This window comes from Pelecanus crispus, chromosome 1, assembly GCF_030463565.1.
Source record: "Pelecanus crispus isolate bPelCri1 chromosome 1, bPelCri1.pri, whole genome shotgun sequence".
In the NCBI taxonomy this organism is placed as follows: Eukaryota; Metazoa; Chordata; class Aves; order Pelecaniformes; family Pelecanidae; genus Pelecanus; species Pelecanus crispus.
In genome coordinates this window covers 154,146,771-154,163,426 of record NC_134643.1, presented here as the reverse complement: position 1 = coordinate 154,163,426, position 16,656 = coordinate 154,146,771, and the positions used below count along the sequence as shown (strand labels likewise).

Genomic DNA, 16,656 nt, shown 5'->3' with positions numbered 1-16,656 from the left:
ATACTCATTTGCATTAGGTGAGGTTTTTGCCCAAGTGAACTGAGAGGAACTAGCCAAGGACCCTTAGCACCAGAACCCCTCTGTTCCCACAGTAAACCCTGAGCCCCATCTGGGGCAGAGGGTTACCAGAAGAGGGGGCAGAAGCCCAAATCTTAGGAGCATCCCCATCACATCACTTGGTGGGGCTCAGACACAATATGAACGAAGTGTAACTCTCTCTGCCCAGGACACACATAAAGCAATACACAGTTTCCCCCTCCCACCCAACTAAAAATACATCGTATTTATAAAGCACATTTCCCCTGTGTACTTTTTTTAACCAGTCTTCAGCAGGAAAGAGAGGACTGTTTTTACACACGGTGTACAAATGGAAATACTCTAGCCAGAGTGGGTGAGAGCTGGCAGGATCACAGCGAGACTGAAATATAGCTGTGGCTCAGCCCTTGGCAACAGCCTGGCTTCCCACCCGCCCAGAGAGTTTGCTTCTGGGCATCTGTAACGTATTTCTTCCTTTTCCCCCAATCAGAGATTAGAAGAAAGATGAACCACATGTGAGAATGACTCATTAATTGTCCAGGTGACCCGCTGATGTGGAGAAAAAATTGCTAATAAAAAGGTTCTGCCTCAGGGGTAGAGAGAAATGATGTTACATGGGTTGTTCACCTTTGAGCACAGGCTGTAGCAAAGCACAGACTAGACCAAAATAAGAATTTTTGAAGGTAATAGGATATATTTTTCATTTATACTACATAGTGAAAGGTTTGGGGTTATTGTGGACTTTATGTTATTTTGTAAGTTACCTGCATTTATAGCACAATGTGATTGTAATGTGAGTAATCAGAATATGAAAGTTATTGTCTGATAATAGGGATAAGGAGTTATGGCTTGGTTTGCTTGGATTTTATAATGGGCTGAGTTGGGGGTTTTTTTGTTCCTCCCTCCAACTTCTTACTCTGATTTTTCTTAAATGTTTAAATCTCTCTATAAAACATACACAAAAACCCCATGTGTTAATCTAGTGATAGATGTTCTTGTATATAGCAAACAGCTGTGCTGGAAGCTAAGTGTTCTATTTATTCTTAGATCAGAAATGTTATTTAAATGAGTATTTTTGCTACTCCAATTGTAAGAGTACTTTAACTGGACTGAATTTCCTTAATCTTGAATAAATAGGTAGTAATTTCTATTCTCCAGTCTGCTTTGTGCTGTCCAAGTCAATTCTTCCTTTTCCTGATGCAGGACACCTCTAGTATTCTCATAGGAGCCACAGATTATCCCTTGGGTAATTAGTTTAGAACTTTGTATGAAAACCTCTTGGAGTATTTTGGGTATGAGATGATGTGGGCTGCAGGAATCTTTCAATTGTTAGATTTAAAATGAAAGAAAAATCTAATTTGATAATGGAAGAAGTTAGAATACAGATTCTTCTTGGAAGAAGAGGCAGGCTTGGCCTCAAGTTAGCTTTGACATAATGGTTATGGTGTTTAAGAAAATCTTATTAAAGAAGACCCACTGTGCCTCAATCCCAAATACATTCCAAGCAGCAGGGAAAAGCCTCTCTTCTTTTGAGCTCTTCGTATCTACTTCAATAAGACTTTCCTGACAGGTTGGCAGACCACTCTGGTTTTACAATGAGGCCTCCCTCCTAAAAGGTGGGCTGTAAAAAAAGCAGTAGTAGTTAAAATCTTAGTTCTGCTGTTAATGAACTGTGGTGTGTGGCGCTCTCTTCCCTCAAGAAAAGAACAAGCTTTCTTCTTGATGTGGAAGAGCAGAAAGTGTAACTCACCTTGCTGTCATCTCCTCTTGCTATCGGTTAGCTGTAGCCCAAGCACCTGGGTAATTTGAAGATCTCCAAGCCTTTGTCTCCTCACCCGTCAGAATGTCTGGACGTGGAAAGAAACATGCAGTGGCTGGCAAACCTGGAGCTGCACAGAAGAAAACCAAGTCAGCCAAGGCTGGTCTGCAGTTCCCCGTGGGTCGTGTCTACAGGCTCCTTAAAAGAGGGAACTATGCTGACAGGATCGGTCCTGGCGCTGCCATCTACCTGGCTGCGGTGCTGGAGTACCTGAGCGCGGAGATCCTGGAGCTGGCAGGGAATGCTGCACGGGAAAACAAGAAAGCCAGGATCCTGCCCAGGCACATCCAGCTGGCTGTGAGAAATGATGAAGAGCTGAACAAGCTCTTCTCCTGTGTGACCATCGCTCAAGGAGGGGTTATGCCAAATATCCTTTCCCAGCTCCTTCCCAAGAGAACTGCTCCTTCTCAGGAGCATGGTAGCCGTTGAAACTTGCTTTTCAGGGTCTGGTCTGTGCAGTCACAGATGATGGAACTCAGTAGCACTAATTTGTATGTGTTTGCTGCTTTGTCAATTATTTTTCCTGCTAATTTTAATGCATTTTTAAAGCTTGTAATAAAGTTCCTAGAATGCAACTCCATTCTCGTGTTTTCTTTTCTCAGCTCCCCTTCCAGGGATGGAAGAACACAGAAAATGTCAAAAAGCCTAGCATACCACCCAAATAACTTTTTAAAAAGTTAAGTACATGTTTACTTTTGAAAACACTTTACAGGTAACTGTTGTGGAGCAGGCAGAGGAGTCACGACACACACCACCTTTCATGTGAACTTTTCTTCTTTCACAGATTCATAGTGCAATTAGTTTGGTGCCTCAGAGGTTGTTTAACTCGGCTTTAGAAGTTAGTAACACTATGCTTTAAAGTCTTAATGGTTGTAAAGAACAACTACCTCTCTTTAAGAATGCTCCAACATGACACTAAACCTCTATCTCCTCCATCTTGTTGTAACAACCATAGGTAGTTTACTTAAAATCTGCTATAGTATTTGTGCTGTTGGTAGAGATGACGGTCTTGCTTCTGTCTGTCAGTGCAGAAAACCAAAAGTCTCCATATCTGAACAAGCCCTCAGGCCTTTGCTGGCCAAGTCACTGAAAGTCTTCCCCTGGGAAAGTGCCCAGGGTTTCTCTGTTCATAGTGGGTCCTGAGGCTTGCTGTTGAACTGGAAACCAGGGATCTGCTGCAGCTGCTTTAGGAGCAGTCTGCCCCTGAGGCAGTATCTGGCAGATTCCATAGCATCTCACACAGAGAAGAGCTGGTTAGGACCAGCTTCCTAAACTGTAGCTGGAGCATGAGCTTTTTATTTGAACAAGATCTGCCTGTCCTGTTGAGTTTGACCTAGCTCCTTTGCCCCCTCAAGGCACAAGGGTGTCAAAGCCTACTGGCCAGGTTTTACGATGCTGACAGACGTCAGAGCTGTATGCAGCTGAGTTAATGACTCACTCCAAGCTGTGCTTGCGCAGACATGGGAAAGAGGATACCTGACTGAGCAGACACTGTGATTTCAGGGTGGTGGGCAGCTGGAACAGTCATTGTATGCTGTCTGGTTTTCAAGAGCAATTTGATGAGCTCTTGGTTTCCCTGCAATTAACCCAGTGAAGTGAGAAAAAGTGGAGGATGCTGTAGCAATGAGAAGTAAAAAATTCTGAGAGTAGATCTTAAGCTTTGGGTGTGTAGTAAAGGTGTGCTGTATGTAACTAGCCTTGTGCTGAGTGTTTACACCTGTAAGTAGGAAAAAAAAATGCTTTAAAGGAGGTACATGAGAAATGAAGACATGAAGCTCATTTTTTTCCCTCCATTTGACCATGGCAAGGGAAAGCAGGCTTGGGAATGATTATTTCTTTGGACCAAGCAAAAATCTAAAGGCTTGCAGTAATGGTAGAAGACTCAAGCAGGGTACTAATTTTGTGCAGTTTTAAGCATGGTGCTTACAGCACCCTTTGCTAATCTGGAGAACTGTGTGTCAGTCATCATGCCTCTCCTGGATGTAAGCTGCTCCTGTGAGCCTGCTCTGCACCACACCAAACAGACCCTGCAAGGCATAGCCAGTGCTCCAGCAGCTTCTAGAAATGCCTACACCTGCCATTTTCTGTATGATAAAAGACACTGAGTGAGCTGTGTGGCCCTACCTCTACTTACACCCAAAGAAAGAGTTTATGGTGAAGTACTGCTCCAATTCAAAAGTCAATTTTTTAAGTATTTCTTTGATCAAGAACATACTTGTTTGCTTTCTTCTAGCCAATAGTGCAACCCATTTGTAAATTAACCACATAGCATAGTGATCTGAAAACTCACCCCTCTGTCTTCACAGTAACAGAGGGTAGGTGTCTCCTAACCCAGCTGCTCAGCAAAAATTTCTGTTGGGCCAGGGCTCAACTTTCCAGCACTCATGTATTGAAGAAAAAAATTATTCAGCTGTCGCCACTCCTTTGACCCTAGAAAGGGCATATTATGCCTTGCAACACAGCTATGCATGACTTTGGAAAAAACTGGACTGTGTGACAGATGGGGACAAGTCGTAGAAGAGAGAGAACCCAATGTCAGAGGTCCTGAGCTTTCCCAGTCTCTGCAGCATGGTCACAAAGCAGCTTGGCCGCTGCTCGCAGCAAAAAGAACAATGGTACAGTTTGATGGGTTTAATTCTTGATGACTGTGGCAAGGTGAGGTATGTCCCCTTCCAGCTGTAATAAATTAACTGCCAGTCAGAGATACTGCAGTCCTCTGAGGCAGTAAATATTAGGCTTGTTTCCAGAGGAGATCAGCTAACAAGGTGCTAAGCAACTCTGCAAGGAGTAGTGACGAATTCTCATGTTCTGAGGGACTGTACTGAGTTGCTCTTGTGTTGGGACCTTGGTTGGTTTTTTATTTTGAGTGGCTGAATCATTACTCACCCAGGTGGCATTAAACGATGCAAGAGCTGGTAATGATATGGCTACCACTGTGGAGTTTAAAAGGGGGCAGCTCTTGCCAGAAATTGTGGTTTGCGGGATTTGGGTAGTGGTATTCTTAGGAAAGAGGTTAAGTCAATAACTTTTTCAGATGGGAGTCTGTTCTTAAGAAATGACAGCATGCTTTCTTTGTGTTAGATAAGCTCCTGCATGAAATAATGGTTTTGTAAGTTCTGTGTTTGGTATAAGGCTGCTTTAAGGGGGCTTTTAATTTATTTACTTGTGTATGCTATTTTTAAAAGCTTAACTTTATAAGGCCCACAAGAATGTCCTAAAAGAACTTTTTACTGTATTTTTAAGTGCTTCAATTTGTTTTCATTTCTCCCCACATCTGGGTAGAACTTCTCGTTGTTTAAAAACAACTAATGATTAAAACTTGAACAATTCTATATACAAGAGCAGAATTTTCCTCTGTTTGTTTTCAAGTTCTTTGTGTTATGCATTGAAGAGCAATTGGTACTACTCAGTACCAGAGACTTTATGTGAGTAATAAGTGATGGGGCTTGTTAGAATGGATGTAACACCATACAAGAAGATGGTACTTGTGCATTTATAGTAGCCTGATGCACAGTGTGCTGAGCAGAGAAATTTCAGTGTTTGATGTAAAACAAAGCTTGTCTTGTTCCTGATTGTGGTGTGTTATCTTGCAGCAATAGGTCCCCTCACCTCTGGAAGACAAGATCCATCCAAAGTGTTTTCTAGTAGATGAAGTCCTTTTCTGGTGTTCTTTCTTCAGACAAAGGTATGAATTTCTAGCTCTATCACTTACAAGGTCATCATTGCAGAAGCTGCTTGGGTCCTTACTAGGGGTAAGTTCAATGAAGCTTCCCTGCAGGGTCTGTGAACACTTGTACCTTGAAGCCTGGTTTGCTTTACCTTTCTCCTTAACAGCAGTCTTTCTTTGATACTGGGTCAGAAGACCTTGCTCCTAAGTTCTACCTTACTCTCTTGAAAAGTGTTGGAAATCTAGCAGATGGCTGACCTGCTGCTCTGACTGAACTTGTAGATGCCTCTGCCTGGAAACTTGTCAGACTCTCCTAGAGCAGCAGCCTGACCCATCTGCTCCTTCAGACAAAAGTGTGAATAACTAGCAAACTTTCTGAGAGGGGAAAACTGACTTGTAAGGGAATTAGAAAGGCAGTGAAATGAGGAGGAAGAAAGGACTTAAATGCTCAGTTCCTGTGTCTGTTTAGGTTTTTTAATTCTTTCTCTTTTTACACTAGATTGATGTCAGAATGTCTGAACATGGGAAGAAAACCACAAAGCTCCTTCTTGTACCAAAGAAAACCAGATCAGCCAAGGCTGGTCTGCAGTTCCCCGTGGGTCGTGTCTACAGGCTCCTTAAAAGAGGGAACTATGCTGACAGGATCGGTCCTGGCGCTGCCATCTACCTGGCTGCGGTGCTGGAGTACCTGAGCGCGGAGATCCTGGAGCTGGCAGGGAACGCTGCACGGGAAAACAAGAAAGCCAGGATCCTGCCCAGGCACATCCAGCTGGCTGTGAGAAACGATGATGAGCTGAACAAGCTCTTCTCTTGCGTGACCATCGCTCAAGGAGGGGTGTTACCTAATGTTCTTCCTGAGCTTCTTCCTAAGAAGACCATCTCATTTAAACCACCCCACAAATATGTCCAGTCACAGGAGTTCTAGCTGCCACCAGGCTGCTGACCTTGTGGTGGTGTGAACGCTGGCTTTCTCAACAACAAAGGGTTTTTCATGCTGGTTGGCATTTATAGTCTAAATTTGTGTGTGTGCACTTGTGCACGTGTCTGAAAAGCTGCTAAAGACAGGGTTGCTAGTTAGGTTTCCCTAGCTATGCCCTTCAAAAGAAGAAGTTCAACAGACTACTTCTATGAATAAATAAGTGTGCAAAGGACTCATGTCCATCTTATTCCCTTCTATAAAATATTTGTTGCACCAAACAGAAGATTTTCTTTGTCAGTGCAGTTATCTAAGGAAACCTGCTCTACGGCCTTTAAAGCTTGTGTCTCCATGTGCGTGGCTGGAATCTCTTTATTCAGCATGTGTAGAAGTCTGCTTCATCTGACCACTTCAGACCTCATCATGGGCACAGTTAACTATTCAGTGTAAGTAAAGGCACCTGAGAAACTTAAATTGGGCTGCCTTATAATGATGATAAAGCTGATGAATATCTTCTTGAACATTTGGATATGGAGGTAGGGCTGTGCTATAACTTCAGAGCATCACTGCATGCACCTTGGTCCAAAGATGGTGTTGGAATTGTCCTCTGAGTTTCTACATTGATGGAGTGCAATCCAAGGAGTCTTCTACAGACATTACATAAATCTTGTCAGTGTTTGAGCCTTAAAGATCTTTTAGAAGCTTTTCTTATAAATGAATCCAAATATAACTTCTGCCTCTCTGGTACTGAGAATCTCCTTAGCTGCTTTGAGTCTTGTTCCATTAGGATCCAGATCAAGGAAACCTGTGTGTTAAAAGGCAATCTAGGAAGCAGCCTTTTGCAGGACCTTCCAAAACTCTTGTCTTCCACTTATGCAGCTTGAAAGGCTACCTAAGCACTATTAGATTTGCACTCTGGATTGCAACATATTGGTGGACACACACTAGTATTAATCTGTTTGCTGTGCTGCAGCAAATTTTGTTTAACAGCTTTACCAGCAGGATGCCACTGAAATTTAAGAGCCTTGTAACGGTGCTATTATGTGTTTGAATTATTCTATTCATAACAGAACAGGAAGGCCCTAGTGTCCACCAGCTTCAGAGATATTAATCCAGCCAGGTAAAAAGGCTATTTAGAGAACTGCCTCAAGCCTTGACCCTATCAGCCCAAGGTTTGAGAGCTTCTGTTTCCCATATCTGCCCCATAATAATCCATACTATGCTGCTGCTTTCTCTAGCATAACTCAAATATCTCCCAGTTTTCTGGCCTTCTGAGAATTGGGACCTTTTGAAGAATGGGCTGCAGAGAGCTCACCTCTTTGTATAGGCAGGCCAGGGCATTTAAATGAAGGTCAAGAAGCCAAGAATGAGGTATTGCGGGACTGCAGCCAGAGGACTTTATGTGAAACCTCTAGCATGTGTGTAAGCTGCAAACACCTACCAGAGGCCATGCTATGAGAACGCAAAGGGAGGAGAGTGTTGGTATCAGGTCAGTCTCAGTAAAACTGGCTGCTGTGGTCACTGGAGATAAGTGATTTATAGTGTGGATAGTGGACAAATGTTGTTTTGAGGGCAGCCATAAGATCAGCCGTTGCTATCTGTGTAAACATGGCAACTTTTGGCTGGAGACCTAGAGGGTGAAACAGTGCTGAAGTGCTGACCTGCACCATAAACCAAACCCTCCAAGCTGCTGTCTTGGAAAGCAAGAGCAGCTCCTTAGGGGGCTGCTGCATGTTTTTCTACAGTAGTTTCAATCAACACTGACCGTATGAGCTGCATTGGAAGAAAAACAGTCCCCTGTTTCCCTGTCAGGCTGCTGGTTGCATTTTGTACTGTGTTGGCTCAGAGGCTTGCTCCTGAGCTGAGCCAGCCACCCACAGCATGGGTGCCCTGCAGCAGCATGAGCTTGTGCAGCTCCTGCCGTGCTGCACCGTTCCCTCTGCTGTGCCAATGCAGCTGCTTACAGCACCTGCTGTGAACCAGGCTGCTGCTGGGCTTGTGTGTTAAACTTTTTTTTTTTCTTTTTAAAAAGCAAAATTCACATCAAACTACTTGTGTGCATTTCACAGTGTTGCTGGCACAACTCAGGGGTTTGCACGGGGGCAGAAAGAAGGGACCAAGGGTGGGATGATGGCTGGAGCTGCTGAGGCAGAGATTGCCTCCAATGCCTCTATGGTGAGGGCTGTGACTGTAAAGCCGTGTGGGAATTTCAAAGGTCTCTGCCTGGAGTGAAGCTGTATCATACCAGGTACATAAGTTGAGATGACCAATAGAACAGGAGGTTTCAGCAAACCCCCGTGCCTATCAAAAAATTACCGAAAAAGGGAAAATTAATGGAGACCTTTCCCCAAGTCTCAGCTCTTCTACAGAGGAAGAAAAGCTTGACCTTGGCTTGTGTAAGCGATTGCACCCCATCTTGAGAATCTGTATGGCCTGCGCTGGGACAAGCTGGCCAAAAGGTGCTGCTGCTGCCCAGGGTATAGCCTGAGACCCAGTCGGAGGGAAAGTAGCCATCAGGATGGTGCTGGTTGGTCTCTGTCTTTGTTGCCAAATAACTAATTTTAATACATCTTATATTAAACTCATCTGGATTTACCAGAAAGTTTATGTAGGTTTAAGCATGACTGCAAGGTTGCTGCCAAGCTCAAGGCATCCCGTTGCTCCAGAAGCAGCAAGCTTGGGAAGATGTGGTCTGTCACGGCTGAGTGCCCAATAGGTGCCCTGGGGTCTGCAGCTCGTGCCTGCTGAACGGCAAGGAGGGGAGAGGCATCACCTGGGGCAGTGGCTCACCCTCCCTTTCTTGGCAAAGCTCAACAGATGAGAACAAACTGGAGGAACACTGGAATGGGAAGGGGGCACGGGGCACTGACAGGTCCAGGGAGAGCCACAGGGAAAGAGCATCCCTGGAGTACACAGGAGTCCCAGTAGCTATCATACAGCTCTGCTCTGTCTTTAGTAATTAGAGCTGACCTATAGACATGCTGGTTCCTGAAAAATGCCTTGCTGTGGCTTTCTGGGTCTCTGTGCTCACTACAGCTTTTCTGTTGCGCTTCTAAATGTAGAACCACCAGTGCATTCATTCCTGCTTTTTTGTGAGGTCTCAAGACAATTGAAAAGATAATGCCCAACATTAAGATATTAATTTTGGGGAACTCATTAATCCTCCCAATTCTGTTTCTCTCCTGCAGCTGTGAAGCCTATTTTATCTGTCTTTTGAAGATATGTATGCTTACAACATTATGCATGCTTCAGTGGGGTACTTTTAATCTTTAATTAAAAAAATCCATTGTCAGTTTAAATACACAATAAATCATATATTAAGTCTTCTTGCGTTATCTTCAGCCCTGTTCATTACCAGGTTGTGCACTACTCTACCCCAAATAAATACATGGATAATATGTGAAGCACGTGGTTTGTGAAGGCTATCCTGGCAGCGGGGTCAGACTCTGCTCCTGGTTCTACCGCTGCTGCCAGCTTCACTTCTTTCTCAGTCTCTCTTCCTCAGCTCTCCTGGCTGTGAAAACTTACATACTTCCTTGATTTCAGGGGGCAAATTGCTTATTAACTAGCTAATGTTTATTGACTATTTTGAGGCTGTTGAGTGTTAGAACTACTGGAAATTATTGTTTTGTTTATACAAGCAGCTCATTAGGCTCCCAAACAAGGGGTTATATGAAGGTGGTGCGTGGGAGAGAATGGCACAACTATTTCCAGCATTGCGATAGAAAGTGTATTCTTTCCAGCTTGCTCCAAATATGTGTGGCTTTCTTTGCAGTGCTGTGCGTAGCATCTGTGAGAATATTTTTGCCAGCAGTATCGTGGTGGGGTTTCTTAATCATTCTACCCAAAAAAAAGACAAGTTCTCTTAAACTCAGCTAGTAACCATTTTAACGTTTATTATGCCTGCAACAACTTGGCAGCTGGGGAGAGGAGTCAGTTATGCTCTTAGAAATGTGTAACCAATGAGCCAGCAAAATGTGCAAGCTGACCCTGCGTTATCTCTGTGCTCTGATTTCCCTTGAAAGCAGGGAACGGGGGATGTGGTCACTAGGCTGAGTTAGATTTTAAATGCATTTTTCAAAGTGGCAGACCCAGAAAGAGCATTCACTGCATAAACTTCCTAGCTGCAACCTTTGTCAGAATGCAAGCTCTCTAACTGCCAAACCAAGGAGGGTGCACACATGTTCTCAAACATTGCCTGGTCTGGGTGTACCTCTCTTCTTCCAAAGCACTGCAATTTAGGTGTCTTTCTACTCATGCCCCTGATCCAGGAGGTTTTCATGAAGCTGCCTGAGGCTCAGTTTGGCTGCTATACTTTCTTTCCAACTTGCTGCTGTCAGCCCAAGGCATTAGCAAGCTCTGTTGCTAACAGCCAGCCCTGGAGCTGTGTTATCCCAGCACCTTGCTTTGCACCACGTGTTGAATCCAGGGCTCTGAACTGCCACCAAGGACTCACGGTAAGTGAAGGTACCACAGAGCCAGCACAGCAACAACTAACTCTGTTACTCAGTGATTAGGGAAATCAACAAGGACACTGATGTTTCTTTTTTCCTTTTTTTTTTTCAATGTCTAGTTCAGACGTGATCTCAGCCTATGAGTACACTGCTAAGTATCATGCCACATAGCGATAAAAGGGCAAAGGCCTACTTTGCATAGTGCAGAACACAAGAGAAGTGCAACTTGTTAACCTGAAAATAGCTGTTCTTTGTCTAGGTCAGAGGAGAAACTTGGCTTTTTCGCCTTGTAGCATGCACTGAATCCAGGGCACTGGTTAAGCTGGAATTAATGACACAAAGGAGCAGTGAGGGGCTGTGTCAAGCCATCACAGCACTTGGCCGACTTTTTCTTTTGAAACTCAGATATAGCTGAGTCTTTCAGACATGCCCAGAAGACAGTGAAGATTGCTGCTTGAACTAGGAAACAGATTTTTTTATGAGCTTCTCTGTTCATTCAAACATCACGCAGTTGCTTGATGAGCCTTAAATCATGCTTCACTAGCTGAATTCACCAAGGAAGGTGCTCACTGCTGTAAGGGAACTCAAACATAGCCCATGCATCTGTCAGGGAAATATTAAGCATCTGTCAGATATCCCGATCCCTCTCCCTTCCCAAGTTTTAACATCCTTACTTATTTCAGATTTACTTTTCCCTTATTGATCTCAGGGTCATGTAACATATCAGATAACATACCTGGGACCCAATTTGTCCAGGGTACCCTATATATGTACCCTGCTCACTGGGACACCATTCAGTAGTAGACGCAGGAAGCTTGCCTCAATGCGCTTCCTATTTACCAGTCTGGGAGCTTCTTTCTACACGTTATCACACAGGCCCGATTCTCGCTATGGCTTAGGTTTAAATCTGTCTGGATTGGTGGAGATACACTGGTGTGAAACTGTTTTGAGGTGTGGATCATGGCCTACTTCTGGCTGAGCACTTCCCTTGTTCCCTCCTGATGGGCATAAGAAGACAATGGCAGCAATACTAAATCCCGGTAAAATAATACCCTTGTAAACAACTGAGTGCTTCACCATCACTTAATACTGCCAATTGAAGCATTCTTCTGAGAAATTCAAAGATGTGCATGTTGGGACTCCTCATGTCTTTAAGCTGTTTCTCTTTGAAGATGACTCTTTCTTCAGATAGACCTAGTCTTCCTTGCTCTGAACATGGCAAAAGATCCAGAAACTGGTGAAGCCATGCCTTCTCTTTTAACACAGATTACAAATTCAGTACTGATCCATGGTAGAAATGAGTATGCAAGTTACTGAGAACTTAAGAAGGGGTCGACTCCCCCTTCTACTCCCTGTAATCTATCTCTTTTCCTCCATGGATCCATACATTTTTTTAATAGTCATTTTTGTAATTTTTAAAAAAGTAAAATGACTCTTCCGCATCCAGGGGGTTTTAACTTACTTTCACTACATTAACAATCTACACTTTCTCTCAAAGGAAACTTGCTCTGGTACCCGCTTCACAGCATGTTCCTCCTCAGAGCATATCCTTTGCTTCCTTTGTCTGTGACAGGACACTCTGTGCCAGGGCAAACGGAGGAGGAAGGGCTAAAGTAGGAGTTGTTGTTGGGAGAAACAGTGCTGAAGTGGTGAGAAACTATGAAATGGGAGAACAGAGATTAAAATGCTGTAAAAAAGAGAGACTTAGTGAAGGAAAGAGCAGCATAAATATCAGCAGGAAGTGAATGTAAAATTTATTGTATGAAGTAGCATTTCGTGATAGAATAAAGTAAAACAAAGAATAATTCCTTTCGTGGCAGGAATTACTGGGCGATGTTCTTTTGTTTATGGTATAAAGGTTGTCAAGCAAGATGAATGTCAGGGTACTTTCTAGCCATTCTGGCTGTGCATTTATACCTGATGTCCCATTACCTACTCAACAGGACCACTGATATTTTCCAGACGTATTGTTCCTTCCACAGCACTTGTTAAAAGTGAATGCAGCTCATTAAGCTTCGTACCACCCCTGGCAGGGGCCACCAAGAGATCAAACATCTGCTGCTGAAGAGGAAACAATCAACAGTTATGACACTTCACTGCTGCCTTGTAACACATCAGCAGAGAAATTATAGATACTCAGAAACCTGGGGATAGAACAATGAGAAAAGTTTTTTTCATTAGAGGTGTTACCGTCTGAATGGGACGAATGCAGAACTGGGCTTTGGCACGCGGTTTTGCAAAACGTACACTGAGGAGTACTTAAACATCTACTGGAGCAGGACTAATTACACTGATAAATAATGATGCGTTAAGGTAATAACAGCTTTTATTTGAGGATAAATTTAAATGTAAGGCTAAATTCTCTCATTTGATTAGAAGGTAAACTCTGTGAACAAATATGACTAGCGTATTACAGTAATTAATGTCATTATTTATTCTAGACATAGTGATTGGGAACAAATTCAGACCAATATCCAGATCATCAACATTTGGCTTCCCTGGAAGGTCAGGGTTATATCCAGGTTGATTAATAGACACTCTTGAGGATTTTGAAGCTATTTCTGAACAGAAATGATCTGGGTATCATAGCAAAACTTTGAGGCTAAGTAACCGCACCTTTGTTTCACAAAGGGGGAAGATGAGTCAGGTGAAAGGTGTCATTTTGGTACTGCACATACTTCATTCATATCCATGGGTAAGCCCCTGTTCAACAAAGCACTTGGTAAGTATGGAAATCATGCCCTTAAGTGGTTCAGTGAAATGTAGGGTTACCATTATATATCAAGAGAGCCAGAACTAGAGCTCAGACATCCAGTTCCCCATTTTATACACTCCCTACTCAGCTGCCTTACTCCCTTCAGTTTTTGGCCTTCCTCCTAAGAAAAGAACATTTATGGCAGCGCACCATTTGCTTGCTAATCCATCTGTCCTCATCTACTAACTTCTGAATCTGCTGAGCAGTTCTAGGCACATATGATGAAGACCTGAAACCACAAGCCGATTCCTACCAATTACATGGAAACAGGTAGCTCTGTAAAAGAGCAAGCTCCAATGTATGCCCTGACAGAAATAAGGGCCACAGCATGAAATTATACTGATGAACTGGTAATAAAAACTATCTTTCATTAAATACAATATAGGAGATCCTCCTCGACGTACAAATCCGATAGAAATAACTGCTGACTGGTGATCACAGAAGTACTCATTTACTTTGGTAAAACAAGAAGTTAATTGCATGGTAGTTTTGCACATGACTAGTTCTTTCATATCCCATGCTGCAGATTTCAGCTTAGGTCTAGTCACCTGTAGCCGAGGCTGATAGGTGGTACGTGACTTAGATGTAAAGCAAATCAATGAAAAATTTCAAAACACAGCTCCTCTGGCACCTCTCTTGTTACCGGTGCTGCAGAACATGTTTATCTTGATGTAGTGTTACTTTCCTAACTCAATTGTGGTATGGTGCAATTGTCTGTCAAGGAAAATGGATGTTTTCAATAACATGCATTAGAAAATGTGTGTACATGGTACTCCACAATTCAATGAAACTGTGGACAGATGGAAGCATGGAGATGAAATGATGCCTGGAAAAGCTCTTCTTCTTTTGCCTGCCTAGAGCACTGATGCTTCTGATGGACGTCTCAGTTGTGCCGAGTGCCTGCAGTTCTCTCTGAGCCGAGATTTGTGTGTTTATAAGCTTGCCATCTTCTGTCACCTTCGCTTTCTCTGTAAGGAGAGGAAACATCCCAAGTGATGGCCTCGGAGAGCCCTGTCCAGGTGAGCACAAGGGATGCATAAAGTCTGAACTCATTTGTTATCCAAGTTAGGAGCAGACCAAGCACACTACCAGCAGCCGCTGCTCGGCGGAGCCGGGTAGGCCCGGGTGTGCCTCTGCTTTGAGCATCACAAATTTGATATTGGCGTTGCCCTCTGCTGACCGGTCCCAATATTGCAATGCTGAACATCCTCGTCCTCTTGCAAGTCAAGTGCGTGCTCTATTGCAAGTCACAAAATAGTGACTTTGGGTTATTTTATACGTAGTCTGTGAACTATACAGACTATACACAGCTGTGGAAATGAAGCAGAAAACGTGGTATAAGACTACCAAGTTATAATCAAAGGCTATTTTTGGTGTTTATTTACGTAGCAGAGTCTCTGGTGTAGTCCCCAGAGAGGCCACGCTGCCCAGCAGGATGGGTGGCTGTGGCATGTCCTTTCACTCCGGGGTCATGAGAGGAAAAGTGAGCTCAGTCCCACGCTATATGAGGCTCCCGGATTTTGCTGTTTTTCTGATGGGTCACACGTGATTGCCGGTTCTTTTTGCTCTGAGGTCGGTTCATGTGCATTCTGCATTTTTGCCTTTTCTGTTGGAAGTTCTAGTCCATATTTAGCGCTTTTGCTGGTTGATGTTTAGATGGCTATGCTCCAGAAGCATGTATTTATGTACATGCATCTCCCCTGTGCAGTAATTCAGCAGGCATTACCTGAACTGCTGTATAGAAACCCCTGGGTGCAGAGGCTTTGTGGTAAAGACATTCAAAACTTTTTTTCTTTCAAGTTTGCCGTATGTTCTCCTTCAGAGTTTCTCTATTGATCTCTCAGCATGTTTAAGGCTAATAGATGGATGATATTTGGTGTACAAGCTGCTTTGCCCCAGAGAAATGTCAAAATTTTAGGTGGCGAACCACAACCAGCTATAAGATCAGTCACATTTTTGTTTCTGCACTGTGGAAAAAGTAGATCCAGCAATGACTGGAGAAGGACACTTGGCAGCTACGGTGAAGAAATCTACCAGGGTGACAGATGTTTAGATTAAGACAGTTTATGCAGTCCAGCCCTGTGAAACATATGCTTTTACCCTGTTTAATAAGGTAGAAGGGTGGCAATTGCAATGTGTGAGTTGTCTGGAACAGACAAGTAAGACAAGTCTTCAGAGTGATCTCCACATAAGCATCCGTCTCAGCTGCCAGTAAAGATCCTGCAGCCACTGCTCGACTCTAATATTCCAGCAAAGAAATAAACAGTTTGTTGCTGTGTTTAGAATAATAGGCATATCCATCTTGTAGCTGGAGTTCATTCGGCAGCCTCACGTGCACTAGGAAATCTGGAACGGGATGCTGGCAGCTTTTGGCCAGCCTGTCAAGCAGCTGCGTATCATCTGCCAAACTGGCTATGTTAAGCAAATGGTTTCAAATCTCTGGCAGGTACATTTGCAATTTCTGCACCTACTTCTGTCTCATTGTCTGCTGACAATTGTGAAGATGAGACAAGGAGTCAGCTGATGTGTTTTTAGTTCCCAGATGGTATTTCATGTCATGCGTGCATGGCAGTTGTCTCACTGGGCATTGGTCAGTCCTCATTGCCAGTCATCTGAATCCTCTCTGCATTTTCAAAGGACTCCCCTTTGCGTGCAGTCTGAGTTCACATGTCATAAATGGGCTTTTCCGTTTTCCCCATAATCCATATGCTTCCTTTTTCAGGCCAGGATGTTTTCTCCTGTTTTACACAAGCATTCTAGAAGCAAAGACAATGTCATTCCCAGGGCTGCCCTGCAGCTCCAGGTACATACAGCTCTGGGCATCAGGTACCATTTGTCACAGGTGTTAGCAACATGAGGTAAAAGTATGTAAAATGCTGGGGTGTCTCAGATTGAATCTTCCACTTCTCCAGAAGCAGCCAGAGCAACTTCTATCTGAAGTATGTTAGATATTCAACAAAACAATGGTATTAATCTTTCATTAAATGAAACAATTAGGAATAAGCATTG

The 16,656-nt window shown here is 43.5% G+C and overlaps 2 protein-coding genes across 2 annotated transcripts; both read left to right on the top strand.

The window, feature by feature from the left end:
• Positions 1-1,879: 1,879 nt before the first annotated feature.
• Positions 1,880-2,284, top strand: LOC104026998 (histone H2A). Its single transcript, XM_009477606.2, has one exon. The coding sequence runs from the start codon at positions 1,880-1,882 to the stop codon at positions 2,282-2,284; it is 405 nt and encodes a 134-aa protein (XP_009475881.2).
• Positions 2,285-4,423: 2,139 nt separating this feature from the next.
• On the top strand, positions 4,424-6,447 carry LOC104026997 (histone H2A). Its single transcript, XM_009477605.2, has 3 exons — positions 4,424-4,515; positions 5,247-5,280; positions 6,022-6,447. Exons 1-3 carry the CDS (start codon positions 4,424-4,426, stop codon positions 6,445-6,447), a joined length of 552 nt encoding a protein of 183 aa, XP_009475880.2.
• The last annotated feature ends 10,209 nt before the right edge of the window (positions 6,448-16,656 follow it).